Source organism: Dendropsophus ebraccatus, chromosome 13 (genome assembly GCF_027789765.1).
Source record: "Dendropsophus ebraccatus isolate aDenEbr1 chromosome 13, aDenEbr1.pat, whole genome shotgun sequence".
In the NCBI taxonomy this organism is placed as follows: Eukaryota; Metazoa; Chordata; class Amphibia; order Anura; family Hylidae; genus Dendropsophus; species Dendropsophus ebraccatus.
In genome coordinates this window covers 72,953,645-72,969,454 of record NC_091466.1, presented here as the reverse complement: position 1 = coordinate 72,969,454, position 15,810 = coordinate 72,953,645, and the positions used below count along the sequence as shown (strand labels likewise).

General features: G+C 41.4%; 1 protein-coding gene across 5 annotated transcripts in view; it reads right to left on the bottom strand.

Moving 5' to 3' along the window:
• Positions 1-11,068: 11,068 nt before the first annotated feature.
• Positions 11,069-15,810, bottom strand: part of SIPA1L1 (signal induced proliferation associated 1 like 1) — a 185,697-nt gene continuing 180,955 nt past the window's right edge. For all 5 annotated transcript variants that reach the window (XM_069951189.1, XM_069951192.1, XM_069951193.1 and 2 more), the window contains one exon: positions 11,069-12,959. In XM_069951189.1, the coding sequence (XP_069807290.1) occupies positions 12,816-12,959 (144 nt within the window). In that variant the 3' untranslated portion in view covers positions 11,069-12,815. The remainder of the gene's footprint in view (positions 12,960-15,810) is intronic.

Sequence of the window (15,810 nt, the reverse complement as noted above, 5' to 3'; positions counted from 1 at the left end):
GGTAATACAGGTTCAACAGTATGAGGTTCCTTTAGATAAAGTATCTGAGACACACTTGACAAAGTTCTCAATAAACACTTGACAATAGAACGACCAGATCTGTAGTAGAAGTGCAGTGTAGGATATAGTCGTGTTGGTTGAGTTGTTGTGCTGAGTGATACAAGAAACAGAGTAGCAGAGAGGAGGATGCCGTGAGAGTCTCAACCCATGTAGTACTGTGAGGTAGAATACTTAGAAGAATAAGAAAAACACCTGTGCCCATGTAATAATGGGTGACACAGGCCCCAGACCTAGTTACCTGGGATGAGTGGAATGCTAAGGGTTCCCTGCTGACACCTGCGCTGCGAGACAGAGTTCATAGGCTACTGCAACTTTACTCTGTCCGGATCAGTTCCTAGCTCTTTGGCTCTGTTGTGGATACTGTCCTGCTCTGTGACTTCTCCTAGTCCTTGGTGTGGGTTGAGGTTGTCTCTGGCTAGTCCTCTCCTAAGAAGAGTTTAACAGTGCATGGTGCTTTAGAGTGTTACTTGTACAAAAGTTGTGTGAGACGTGTTGTCTTGCGTCCTTCCCATGTGGGGTACTAGCTAAGACTGACTTAAGGTATGGGGACCTGGCAGAAGGCCAGGGCCCAGATAGGATCACTGTGGAGAGCTATCTGTCTTGTGTCCTTCCTCCACAACGTCCAGAATGAAAAAGACCTTGCTCCTCCATCCATGTGACTTACTTACTCTCTAGCATGTAAGGTGCACTGTTAGTGGGTGAAAGAGTGCAAGAGAAGAAGAAAGGAGAGAGATGATAGGAAAGAAGAAAACAGAACTCCTACTGGTCTACAGATTCTGGTGGCACATAGAAAACAATAACCCTTTGCAATCCTTCAGCTGTGCGTTTTTCATATACATAATATAGCGACATCTAGTGGTGAACTTTAGTAATACTTTCATCACCATAATAACACAAGTACAGACTTTTGCGAAGGGTGTATACATACGCAACACCCGTAGTGGGACACCACAATAAGGCAGCTGCCATCTGCCTCATGAGGGTTTTTGCCTTCCTCTGGATCAACACAGTAATAGTTTGAACTTAATGGACTCTTGTCTTTTTGAAACCTAACTATGGAACTATGTAGTTCTATGCAGCAACATATCCTTGAAACATGATGTGAATGGGGCTTACGTAGTTGCAGGACACATTATATATAGAAGCCTAACAAATTGCTTATGTATCACTAAATAAATGAAAATCCTGCCCCCGATTCTTTTGGTTGTGAATAGTTTCTGGCAATAGGAAATCTACCGCTTTGCGCTTTTTTAAATCAGGAGCATGATTGTGACAAATTGAACTCGGGAACCGCAAAGCGTGTGACAGCTCGTAGACTGTACTCCATTGTGTGAACAGAACCTTAACAAGGTTCCTATACCTTGCAGTTATGTAGATGTAGTATGTATTATTGCATGAACGCCAAATCTTATAACATACAGTGCATAACCCTGCATCTAACTACGTACCTTATGGTGCATTGCAGCACACACACAAAAACACAGAAATTAGTTTTTGTTTTTTGTTTTTTAGATGGATTGGTTTATCTGAGCCTCTTACACCTCAGGGATGTAGATGGAGATTGAGTAATGCGCCGTGGAGCTTTATAACGGCAAGGTAATAAAATGTAATACTTATTGTGCTTGCATGTAGGATTTTCAGGGGCTTATGGCGGCCCAGCGTGTTTCTCACAAATGACTGCATCCTTCCTGATAGCAACAAGAATTACAAGGAATAAATATCTAATACCTGAGTTATACATCTTATTAAACAACGTACAGAACATCTACCAGGGGGCTCAGCAATTCACATTCAAGGAACATTCTATATGACTGATCCCAAAATAATAATAAACTCACAACAAATATGAAAAAAAAAAAAAGACTAGGATGACTGGAGGTGATATAAAACTACATACATAAACCTTTACAGAAACTTACAATCTATGAGGAATAGGGTTGGGACAAATGGCCGAAATGGAAGGGTCAGATACATATAGCTGGATGAGCAGCCACCATCTGTGTGTGCAGATACAAAATGCATGAAGCACAGGGGGACTGACCAGTGAGAGAGTAGGGAAAGTCATTTAGGCTGCCTATGGAGATGAGTCTTCAGGATACACTTAATGGGTGTTAAGTATGAGTCTAAGGGGGAAAATTATCAAGGGCATTGAGCCTATTTTTAGATGAATAATTGGATTTTTCTATTTATGAACCAATAGTAATGGGAAAATATATTTTTTATATATTTTATTTATTTATTTTGTTTTAAATCTGTCTGTTTTGAGTATTCATTCATTCATTTCAGAAAACTGGTGCAAACTCTTGCAGATGGGAATGAGACGTTCAGATTACGTGTGGTGGTTGGTTTTTGTCGCATCAGCCAGTGATGTTAATATTGTGATGCCAGTGCTAGTCCAGCACACAGGTGTGATGTTGGTACCTGCTTTGTATGGCTGGCTGTGTTCCCCAAATGGTCGTTCACCTGCCGGGTTGTTGTGGGTCCCATGGGCTCTTGTCACAGCAGTCCTCGGTGGCAACTGACCCACCCAGACTGTCTGTACCACCACCTACAGAAGGAAGGAAAATATACCAAGGTGTGCGGTGATGTGTATAGGTGCCGATGCAGACAGAAGATGACAGAGTCCTGTTAGTATAAAAATATAACAGCTTTACTGTAAGGTTTTTCAGTATAACAGTACATGGTTTCACAAATAATAAATCTTGACACACTTGAATGCTTGGCCTTAGTACTTGAAGGAGGTGCTTGAGAGAAGTAAGAGAGGTAGTTGTAGCAGTGCTTGTAGAGTGAAGAATAGAGCAGAGGACAGCTGTGTGCCAGAGGAGCCTTTACCCAGTGTAGCTGAGTACTCTGCCACTCTGCTTTTTGACAGGTGCATAGAACACTAACAGTGGAATACCACATATAGAGCATTTTAGTTGTAGATCTTTAGAAAAATGTAGAAACAGTGTTGGATCGTAGACAGAGATTAAGGGGGCATTCACACGTTCTGTGCACGGTGCGTAAATACGGATAAAGGGGTACAGAACGGAATACAGTTGCTCCGAAATGCTGTGTCAGTACAGTAGCTCCAAAACTTAAACAGTTACGGAACTCCCGGCGTCATCATTCAATGCCGAATTCTGCTCTGTATTTACAGACTGTGCACGGAACATGTGAGCACTCCTGCAGGAGATGCAGGCAGGCGCAGCACTGGGGAGAGCTTTGTGGGGAGTAAGAAGGTTTTTTTTTTTTATTGTAGATATAGATTTTGATTGGTAACCAGAGAAGTGACTGACACAGGGGAAAAGGCAGGAATGGGGCTATGGGAGCCTGCTGAGTCTGTTATATTGCTGTGTAATTCAGGACATACAAGGATTACTCAACTTGCACTATAACAACCCTTCAGATACAAGCATGCCTTTGAAAGCAAAGCAAGTATAGAAGAAAGTAAATCATGGCTCTAAGAGAATGAATTAGTGTCTCTATTCAAGTCTCTAGAGGCTGTTTATGTCAACCCAATAGACATGAGGAGCTTGTATCTATGAGACAAACATTTCTGTTCTTTATTTAAGTATGGCACTAATCCAGTAAACCCCTAGCAGTACGAATCCCGCTGTAACTTGTGTGCGTTGTTGCTGCTAAGTGTCCTTGTAGTTTTATAGTATCATGGCTTTATTGACAATGCCAAATAGATAGTCTATGTTTAGAGATGAGGGAAGTGAATTTAGTGCGATTTGTTCCAAAGTTTGCTAAACATGGCGGCCACTCATGTTAGCTTACAGTACTTATCCCTGTGTTATTGCATCGCCGTATACCTTAGATATCAGCTACCATGTCAATATTATGATTAACTTGTGTCGTGACAAACAAAACCTGAATTGGAGACGAGTCACGTGGCCTGTGGAAGAAAGTGGCCATGACATCAGGGAAAAGTAAAAGGTCACATAGCACAAGGTTGTATTCAAAGGAGATGTCCAGTGAAAATTTTATTAATTAAAGGGCTTTTTCTGCATTAAGGCTTCACTTTCTGGATAAAATGATATCACCACCCGAATCCCAGAGCTGTGCGGACTGTGGCTGCTGGAGAGGATGATGGCAGGGGGACACTGAGCGCCACAGGGCACTGGAGGGACACTGAGCATCCCCCTGCCATCATCCTCTCCAGCAGCCACAGCCCGCACAGCTCTGGGAGTCAGGTCGTGATATCACCATGTTACCCAGGAAGTGACATCGCCACGTTATCCAGGAAGTGACATCGCCATGTTATCCAGGAAGTGACATCTCCATGGTATCCAGGAAGTGACATCTCCATGGTATCCAGGAAGTGACATCCTGCATAACATGGTGATGTCACTTCCTGGATAACATGGTGAAGTGACATCGCCATGTTACCCAGGAAGTGACATCACCATGTTACCCAGGAAGTGACATCACCATGTTACCCAGGAAGTGAAGCCTTGATGTAGTAGTAAGTGCAGGGAAAAAAAGCACTTTATAAGCATTTGCCGTAATAAGTCTATATTGGGGATTTGTATAACTTTTGGGGGGGCAATACAATACTTTAAATTTTTGCCGGACTTCTCTTGTAATCACATCACATTACATGATTAGGGATGGTGTAAGGCTGTTTTCACACAGTGTTAAAGGGGTTATTAAGGTTTAGAAAAACACAGCTACTTTTGTGCAAAAACAGTGCCATCCCTGTTCTTAGGTTTTGTGTGGTATTACAACTCAGCTCCAACCACTTTAATGGAGCTAAGCTGCAATACCACAAACCATCTAAGGATAAGAGTTGTGCTGTTAACAAAAAAAAAATATATATCTTTATTCTACTGATTGCATCCTTCATAGTTCTAGAACATAAATACTGGAGAGAGGCGTACAGCCAGATGATAACGCTGAGCCTTACAATTAGAGATGAGTGAGTAAGTTTAGTTGTGTAGAACACTCGGCATTTGACTACTGTTGGCTGGAGAATATTTTTTCTCCATCCATTGGATGTGGATAGAAGATTGTAGGAGCTGTGGCTAGGCGTGTGTGATGAATGGCTAGATCTTGAATTGGCTGGCAGGCATCACCAATATTTCCACCTCTCCTCCTAAAACTGTTATGGATATAGGTGCAAACACCAGGAGCGTCCACTTTTTTTTTTTCTTCTCTAATACCATAATCATCCTCAGGTCTGGAACATGTAGTCCAAGATGATCATTCTTTTATAATTTAAATGTCATGTTTACCAAAGTTTACACTCAGGAGTATCTGCTCTGCCTCTCATGCTGTAAACCCAGGTTCAAATCCCATAAGATCACTTGAGTTTTAGCTGTAGAAAAAGCCCCTCTACCGCTGAGACCTTAAAAGGGTTAAAAATTCCACATTTTTTCATAGCCAGCTGCCCCACCAGACAGCTGTTATATATATACAGTAGAATATGGCGTTCCAACCAGGACTTTAAGCTACTATTCCATGGAGGCAGCATAGGGGGATTTGAACCAGGGACTCCAGCATCCTCCTGGCCCTTTATCCCCTGAGCCATCTCCTGGTCTGAGATATAAGGGAAGGTTTGTCAGTGTCATTATCGAGATGGAGGAGATAGAGCCAATGTTCACAGCCAAAATAAATGGGTTTCCTTGCAGGTAGTAATGGGCAGTAGGATAGCTCAGGGGGTATCTTCTCTGCCTTCCATGCTGTAGACCCAGGTTCAAATCCCCCTTAGAACACTTAGCCCTTGGAGAATTGTCCTAACTTGATTACAAAATTCCACATTTTTCTATAACCACCATCCGTATTATAGTCATGTGTAGTATATGGAGCCTACACCCAACGTTTAGCCAGCACAGGATTCGAACCAGGGGCTCCAGCATCCCTGCTCAGCTTCCTGGCCCCTTACCCCCTGAGCCATCTCCTGCTCTGATATATATAAGGGAAGGTTTGTCAGTGTCATTATCGAGATGGAGAAGACCAGAGCCAAGGTTCACGGCCCCAAAAAAATGGCTAGCCGGCAGAAAACATAAAAAAAGTAATGAAATCAGGATTAGAACCCTGGTCTCCAGCACACAGTCTTCCATTGTATGTGTGCTGCTCCTAGCTCTGCACCACAGGCAGAACTGGGAAGCTTGTAGGATACTTCTCAATGTCATCAATCAAATACTAAAAAAAGGTCTACACAACAGTCATATAAAGATCCAAAAAATAAAGCATCAATGGTGGGGAACACTGAGAGAAAGAAAAAAGGATAATACTGGGATCCATCATCCATATGGATCTCCAGCTCAGCCCTCCATGTTCCTACAGACTTAGAGAAACATCTTCTATCTAGAGCGATTGTCCTTCCTCATCACTACAAGTTATTTATGTATCATTAGGCAGAAGCCGACGGCCGCACGTGGCTAATGTTATACTGTACGTAATAGTAAGAAGAACGATGTCAGAAAAGTAGGAGAATGGGATTAGAACCCCTGGACGTGTTTCTAAGGAGTCCGATACCCAACCCTTCAGGCCACAGACACTTTGGGTGATGGATCAGGTGTTACCCACTGGTATAATCCTACAGGTTTATAACATGATAATAAAGAGATCACAGGGGGATAGAACCCACATCTAACATGATCTACGAGCGAGTCTGCTTCCTTTTACCGATGCTACAAACCAAACCGATCCTCTATATCAAGTGGCAGAAAAGGGAATTGAACCCAGGGCTCCATATGATATCAATAACACTTCTAGGGATAACACCACCGCACCACCCTGCTTGCTTTAGTCTCAAGATCTATTCCTTGAAAATACATATTACCCACCTAAGGAAAGACTAAGATTTCTCCTCTTTCCAAATCCATTCCTGGCTTTGGCTTTGAAAATCTGTCACATACATCTGTCTAAACACACTATTAGAGCCCTATTACACTTTTTGCACTAACAATTAATCATTTTGTGTGTATGCAAAATATCGCTCATGTGTGGGTCATGTGATCGCATTTTTAAACTGACCATAAAATCATTATGAAGCTTGGGATTAACCCTCCTCCTCTTCTTGTTATATCTAGTTGGTTTGAACAGAGGTGCACCAATATTAGCACAATGGCGCGTAGAGATGAGCGCACGTACAGTATGGCCTATGGCTGTATCCATCTTCCCCAGCCACTAGGAGGCAAATGCTAAGTGCTCGGGTTCTTACAAACCTGAAGGCCGCTCCAGTCACTGATTGGCTGTGCGGCCAGTCCTTAAGTCGGGACAGGCCCCCTGAGTTGTGACATCATCACGACACGGGAAAACGCCTTCTGGCAGGGGTCCCGAGGCCAACCCTGCCGCTCACTGCAGGCACGGGGAGAGGTAAGTCCATACTTGTAATCAATTCCCGCCCTGTCCCTGCCCGCTGCCTGATTTTATAAATTTCCGGACTTCTCCTTTAATCATTATCTGTTTCATAGCAAATCTTTACTACATGCCTGAAAAAGCTGAAGGTGTATTGATAGCTACCAAACCGGTACAGGAAAATATTTACACTAAGATGTATTGTTCTACACCATATTGCTTCATACGTCCTTTGTATTGTTGCTTTCATTGATTGGTTTATTTAAACAGAATGGTTTTATGTCTTGTGGTTTGTTATATATTTTATTGGACATTTATTTCTATTGTTCCTCTTTTTAAGGCGTCGTATATGAGGTATAAACTATTCTCACACATTTCTTCTTCTGTTTATACAGTAATTGGCTGTGTTCCTTGGGTGGCTTTCCTGTACTATTAGCATTACTTCTCTGTTAGGTCATTGGTGGTGTGAACAGCGTGTTATGTCTTGCCTTTGCGCCTATTATCTGTTACGTGACCTCATTGTTTCTTTGGATTTAGCTGCAATATTGCTGTTAATTTTATATTTGCCTGTGATCTTTGGCTCTTAGCTGTAATGTGACAGTACTTCTTTGCTATTTGTGGGAAAGGGACATATATATATATATATATATATATATATATATATATATATATATATATATACACACACATACAGGATTTACAGTTATAATGATGTGAATTGATAATTGTGAGAACTTACTAAGCACTAGATAAGATAAATACAGCTACTGAGATATGAAGCAATGTGATTGGTGGACTATATAGACTATTTCTAAACTTTAGGCCACTAACACACTGACTATTTATTTGACCGTTTGATTACCTTTTTTTTTTTTTGTACAGCCATCATTTCACAGTTGTCAAACAGCCAAGAAATCTGCCAGCTGCAATTCTTGTTCCAAACTGCTGACACCGTTAGATTGGTTATAGGTCAAGGAGACACATGGTAACTTTCATATTTCCGTCTGCACTTCCCTAACAGCAGCATGCTGGCCTTTATTCTCCAGTGCAAATGGTCAACTAAACTTTTTGTTTTTGTCGTCAACTGATGTGTGGATGAAGCCTAACAACAATTCCCATGATGCCTGGACAGCTAAAACTTTGAATGTCCAATAGAGATGAGTGAATCTGCCGAGGTTCGGGTTCGTATGAACCTGAACTCTCGGCGTCTGATTCCCGCTGTCTGCAGCCTCCGTGCAGCGGGCGGATACAGCCTGAGGACCGCCTAGAAAACTGGGATACAGCCTATGGCTATGGCTGTATCCCAGTTTTCCAGGCGGTCTTCAGGCTGTATCCACCCTCTCCACGGAGCGGGCATCAGACGCTGAGAGTTCAGGTTCATACGAACCCGAACCTCGGCAGGTTCACTCATCTCTAATGTCCAGGCACTATGGGAGTTGTACTTTGGTAACAGCTGGAGAGTGGTGAGTACGACATGTGAAAGGACTCACAAGTCCCTACCCCATCTTCCGACTTTAAAACTAGTGACAGAGAAGCTAAACAGAGTGATGTATCTCTTACATTGTTCTGTGCAGCTGATTCGGAGATACTATCCTGAATAACAAAGACAATAAGTAGTCCTCTCCATTATGTACATGTGCTCAGTAGTCTTGTATAGTTATGAGCACCAGCACACTCAGACAACTGGCAATCAGTAGCTGTTGTGCAATCTGGAGGGCAGGGGGAGGGGTGTGGTACAAAGCCCATTTTCCTGCATATTAGGAGAACAGCTGATTTTATAAGTAGGAGAACAAGATTTTATAAGTAATATGCGGTTCTGTTCAGTATTTCTGTTACTAGTTCATGGATGTCAAACTCAGGCCCTCCAGCTGTTACAAAACTACAATTCCCATCATGCCTGGACAGGCATGATGGGAATTGTAGTTTTGTAACAGCTGGAGGGCCTGAGTTTGACACCTATGTACTAGTGCATGTTGCCCTCATTTAAGGCAGTATAAACCTAGTGAGCGATTCCCTTTATTGTACAGTATATGTCACACCTTACTGCATTATTAATATTAATTTATTGCTGTAGAAGTGGTTGCAAAAGTAAAGCATTTCTAGGGAACAAGGGCGATGGTGTAAGAGGTATTAGCTTTTTACAGTATTTTCCTTCTTGATCTTTTGGATCTTGATTTGTAGCCTTTTTAACTGATATGACAACCCCCCCCCCCCCACACACACACCCCGGTCTGACATTCTCTTTGTGTGAACCTTTTTTTTTTTTTTAATGGACCTTTATTTTGTTGGTAAAAGCAATATCAGGTTTCTGTTACATAACTAAGATTATCAGTGCAGGGTGATATCACCATTTACATTTTTATGGGTGTAATAGGAAGTGCCTTATATTAGATAGAAGACTGTAAACTTTTCATAATTGCTGCTTATTTTCTGGAAAACCAGTCAGGGATGCAGCAGGAAAGGACTAACACTTGTCCCTCTTGTTGAATGCACTATGATGCTATGAGGATTGAGAGAAATGTTACAGGACACTCAGTACTGCTCACTGTATTCACAGTACACCCTCCCTTGAGTTGAACCTGTACCTAATGTATATACAATGGGCAACAGGAGTGTAAAACAGTGCGAGAAGGACACCACCGTCTATGTCAACAATTGATTCCCAGATCGGATCCCTCCCCCCCGATATTATGACCGGACCTGTAGGTCCCAGTGATATGGCTCGAGTAATGTCAAATAATAATGCCACCTGTACAGTATGCTCCATAAAGGCAGGAGGAGATGGTGGCTGGTGGACTCCATGGAGGACAGTGTCAGACATGCTGGTGGAAGCTGCTGACGGAGGGTGGGCTTGGAGCAGTGACTGAGGCCTCAGGACCAATCAGTGCCACTCCTGAGGCTTCTCTGCTCACTCACCTCCCTTCTCCCCTGCAGCGTCACCAAGCATTGCCCTAGTTCTGGAGGAGAGAATTTACTGTCAGAGCTGTCTGATAGCAGCTTACCCTCCTCTCTCCATAGAGGACACATGAATGCTTGGCTGTTGGCTGAATGAACCTTATTAAAGGGGTAATGCCAGTGTTACATCATTAGACTCAGACAGTCACTGCATTCGTTATTGCATTGCAATACACTGAGCTAGGCGTACCATGATAAGACAGCCTATATGTTGTCCTTATACAAGTGTAGAGGACTGTAGAGGAGAAGGATTTAGGGGTGGTGATTTCTGACAGCCTTAAAATGAGTCACCAGTGCAGCCAGGTGGTAGGGAAAGCGAATTGTATGCCGGGCTGTATAAATAAATAAATATATATATATATATATATAATAAATATAATGATATGCTGGGCTGTATATCTATATATTGATATGCTGGGCTGTATAGCTAGAGGTATAACCAGTAGGAAAAGGGATGTTGTGATCCCGCTGTATAGAGCTTTAGTGACATCACTTGTGGAATACTGTGTCCAGTTCTGGAGACCTCACCTACAGAAAGATACTGATAAGATAGAACAGGTCCAAAGACGGCTACAAAAATAGTGAAGGGTGTCGGGCATAAAACACCAGGAAAAAATTAGCGATTTCAATCGGTATAGTCTGGAGGAAAGAAGAGAAAGGAGGGACATGATCGAAACCTTTGGACCTGTTCTAATTTGTTTCTATGTATTCCTAGTGTTAAACCTTTACAACTTTATAAAAGAAAAATAACCAAAGCCAGTAAAACTTTTAAAACCAGTTTATTTTCAGGATTTTACAAGTTTTCTCTGCAACCTCAGATACAATAACTTTGTTGCAAAATTCTAATAAATAGCCTGCCTCAAGGACCTCCCTTACTGAAGAAGAGAAATCAGAGATTTCGGAACGGTTGAGAGAGGCTTGCCCCCCTCCCCCCCCCCCCAAAAAAAAAACAAACAAAAAAAAAACAATGTACAAGTGATACCAGGCATTATTATATAAATCTCCTTCATACAGTCATTTAAAAAAAGACACGCAAACACTTTTTATCTCCATTATAACATCTTACCAAACAACTCTGGGAGGGGAAAGAACCAAACAGAAAGCTTTTTGCCTTATGGGTGAATAGAGTTATTTCTGTACATGCCGTTTTTTTAAGCAATTAAAAACAAAGGAAAAAAATAAAAAAGCCTATCTTTAAACAATGCAAAGAAACAAAGTGTCACGAAGGTTTCTGATAAAAGCATAGCAAACAATATTTTCAGAGAACAAATGACATTTTCTTACAAAATATAAATCTCTCTGCCTAGATAGAATCTGGTAGCAAATATAGGGTTTGGCTTAAAAATGTAGGTTTGGAGGCTAATTCGAAACCTCACTTTTTTTGATGCATTTAGATTTTTTTTATTATGTAGAGTGGAGCGTAAAAAGTGCAGGAGGCGGAACATGTTGTCTTTGTCCTCAATAGCCAGAACTATGGCTATACGACATTTGTACCGCCACTTACAGGCAAGGGATATGGGGGGGGGGGGGGCTTGCTAGAAAATTTAACCTTGTGCGCTGTGATGTGTGCTTCTACATAACCAGAAAAGATGCAAAGCGATTAGCATAAAGAAATTAAAAACTGTGAAATAGTCTGAATATGAAGTGGGGCTCCATTATGGAAAGGTCCTCCAGGGACCGATACAATCTATGGTCCTGTACATTGTAACGGATGATTGGTAAAGGCTGCCGGAGGTGTGAGATCACCGATGCAAGACAGAAGAGGGGTTAAGGCAGCAAAAAAATAAAATAAAAAAAAAATTCTGCATAACTTCCCTGTACCTATAATTTATTAGTGGATTTTAGAGAGGAAGGGGTGGGGGTGTTATTGCTATATTACAAACAAAAAGTTGAGGTACAATTAACTATCTACACTAGTGTAGGGTTAAAAAAAAATTAAATTTATTTTATTTATTTTTTCAAAAAGACCGTGGTGAACACCATACTACAATAAAAACACAACCAAACTTCCATAGCTCGCCGGATAACATACGCAGCACGTGACTGAAGCTGTATCTTACCTCCTACTAGATGGCTTAATTGGTTTTCTTATACCGATTCGCATGAGAAAAATTATTTCAAGTGATACAACTCATTCAAAACCAAAAGGAATAGTCATTTTATGGCAATTTTTTATTATTATTTTTTTTTTTTTGCTCAGGGATTATTGCCCAAAAAGTGACCAGATTTGGCATATTTTTTGTTTTTGCGTTCAAAACTGTACAAGATTTACTTCTGAAATATTCACATTTCAGCTAATCGCTATCTTACTGTGTGTGACCCTCAGGACGTAGGCAGTATGTATAAGTGACACTTTGCTCAATACATGCAGGGAGGTTAAAAAGTTAGGGAGGAACACCGCGGCTTCTTTCTATGTACACTCGGATCCAGGTGCGGTTAAAGCTAAGGTCTACGGTACACACTTGACTGGACACAAGAAGTCTTCTGCTCTGTACAGTCTCTATTGTCCATTAACTCATGTCTATAGTGTTGAACACCCACTCGGTGAACTTCTTCAGTTTTGCAGATGCATTCTGGGATTCTTCCTGCAAGCGCAGGTTGTCTTCTCGTAGGAGTTGCACTTCAGCTTGAAGATTTGCTTTATCTTCCTTTTCCTACAAAAAAAAAAAAAAAAAAAAAAAAAGAGAGAAGAAAATAAGAAAATTAGTTATTTCAACATACATCAATACTAAGGCAATAGATTTTGATATATTAGTGTGATTGTTTAAAGGGGTCCTCCAGAAAAAAAAAATCAAAACTGGTTTCAGAAAGTTATATCAATTTTATTTTGTTTTTTTAAAGTAAATTACAAAAACAAAAACACCTTAAGTCTTCCCATACTTATCAGCTGCTGTATGTCCTGCATGAAGTAACATTATCTTTCCAGTCTGACACAGTGCTCTCCGCTGCCACCTCTGTCCATGTCAGGAACTGTCCAGAGCAGGAGAGGTTTTCTATGGGGATTTGCTGCTGCTCTGGACAGTTCCTGACAGGGACAGAGGAGGCAGCATAGAGCACTGTGTCAGACTGGAAAGAATACACCACTTCCAGCAGCTGTTAAGTACTGGAAGACTGAAGATTTTTGAATAGAAGTAAATTACAAATCTATATAAAACTTTCTGAAACCAGTTGATTTGAAAGAAAAAGATTTTAGCCGGAGTACCCCTTTAAAAGACAAAGACAGGGGCTATCCATCTGGGACAACTTCCTTAAAGGGGTTATCCACACTTACAGCACCCCTTCTGTCCTCCGTTTGGGTTTTGCAGGTTAGTTCCACTAAAGTTAATGGAGCTGAATTGTAATATCAAGGGTATGGTGGATGAGAATAATGTCAGCCCAGTTACATAACCCTGAGATGCTTTAATAAGGATTCCAGGGACCATACCCCATGCGTGTGCATATATATATATACACACACGTATATAGGCAAGGCGTATAACTATGGTCCGCACACAGTGTTAACACGGCCCAATATGTAACACAAACCTGTTATTCTCTATTGTGCACGGCTTATTAGCTTTCTCTAACATGAACAATGGACGGCCTCACTGAGGTCGCTATAGTTCTGTCCAGGAAAATTAACGTATAAATGATCAAGGCACAATGGGGGAGAACTATTATTACAGCCTTAAATTCAGACAGCATGAAACTAGATGAGACGGGCGCAGCCACCTCGGGTCGGCCTACTTTATTTCAATATATTGCATCAAAAGAATGGCGCGGTGTCTTTAATAAGTCGGACACATCATCTGCCTCCGCTCAGCCATGGCCTCTTTGCTCCTGACACAGCTGAGGCCAGGATTATGATGCATTTTGCTTTGTAAATCTCCAATGTATGATGGCCCCACAACATACGTTATTAACTGATTCCGTGGCGATTATTGTATGCTGAAACCATTGTATGTTACGTCTATAATTCTATGAAAAAATGGTAATTGGTTCCGAAGTCCCCAAAATAAGAAAACATGAAGAAAGGACAAAAATAGGGGTTTTCACTAACAGGATAGTAAATGTCTGATCCCCATTTATAGAGAGGACAGTGGTCTGTGAGTGAAGCAGTAGTAGTAGTAGTAGGTCCGCATGATACTAGAGAATAGAAGCATTTTCCTACATTCTGGAAGCTTAGGGTCCATTTACACAGAAAGATTAGCTGACAGTTCATCTGCCAAAGATTTGAAGCCAAAGCCAGGAACAGACTATAAACAGAGATCAGGTGATAAAGGAAAGGCTGAGCTTTCTTCTCATTTTAAATCCATCCCTGGTTTTGGCTTCAAATCTTTGGCAGATAATCTTTCTGTGTAAATGGACCCTCAGACAGATAGATGAGGGAGACACCTGCTACCCTTCATATAACAGTGTCAGCAGTATGAATGAGTTGTGTCTGTAGTCCCAGAAACTGAACTGTAGGAAACCCTTAAAGATTTTCCTGGTTTTCTGAAACTGCACCCTATCCAATATACCATTACAAAGGTGTAATAAACTAATGTGAATGAAGACATATAAGCAACTCTATCCACAAGGATAACAAGCCCCCCCCCCCCCTAACAGTATATTAAGCCTCCTCTTCAGTGTAACAAGCCTCCCCCTATAGTATAACAAGCCTCTCCCCTATAGTATAACAAGCCTCCCCCCTATAGTGTAACAAGCCTCCCCCTATAGTATAATAAGCCTCCCCCTATAGTATAATAAGCCTCTCCCCCTATAGTATAATAAGCCTCTCCCCCTATAGTATAATAAGTCTTCCCCTATAGTATAATAAGCCTCTCCCCCTATAGTATAATAAGCCTCTCCCCCTATAGTATAATAAGCCTCTCCCCCTATAGTATAATAAGCCTCCCCCCTATAGTATAATAAGTCTTCCCCTATAGTATAATAAGCCTCTCCCCCTATAGTATAATAAGCCTCCCCCTATAGTATAATAAGCCTCTCCCCCTATAGTGTAATAAGCCTCCCCCCTATAGTATAATAAGCCTCTCCCCCTATAGTATAATAAGCCTCTCCCCTATAGTATAATAAGCCTCCCCCTATAGTATAATAAGCCTCCCCCTATAGTATAATAAGCCTCCCCCTATAGTATAATAAGCCTCTCCCCCTATAGTATAATAAGCCTCTCCCCCTATAGTATAATAAGCCTCTCCCCTATAGTATAATAAGCCTCCCCCTATAGTATAATAAGCCTCCCCCTATAGTATAATAAGCCTCCCCCTATAGTATAATAAGCCTCTCCCCTATAGTATAATAAGCCTCCCCCTATAGTATAATAAGCCTCCCCCTATAGTATAATAAGCCTCCCCCTATAGTATAATAAGCCTCCCCCTATAGTATAACAAGCCTCTCCCCCTATAGTATAATAAGCCTCTCCCCTATAGTATAATAAGCCTCCCCCTATAGTATAATAAGCCTCCCCCTATAGTACAATAAGCCTCCCCCTATAGTACAATAAGCCTCTCCCTATAGTATAATAAG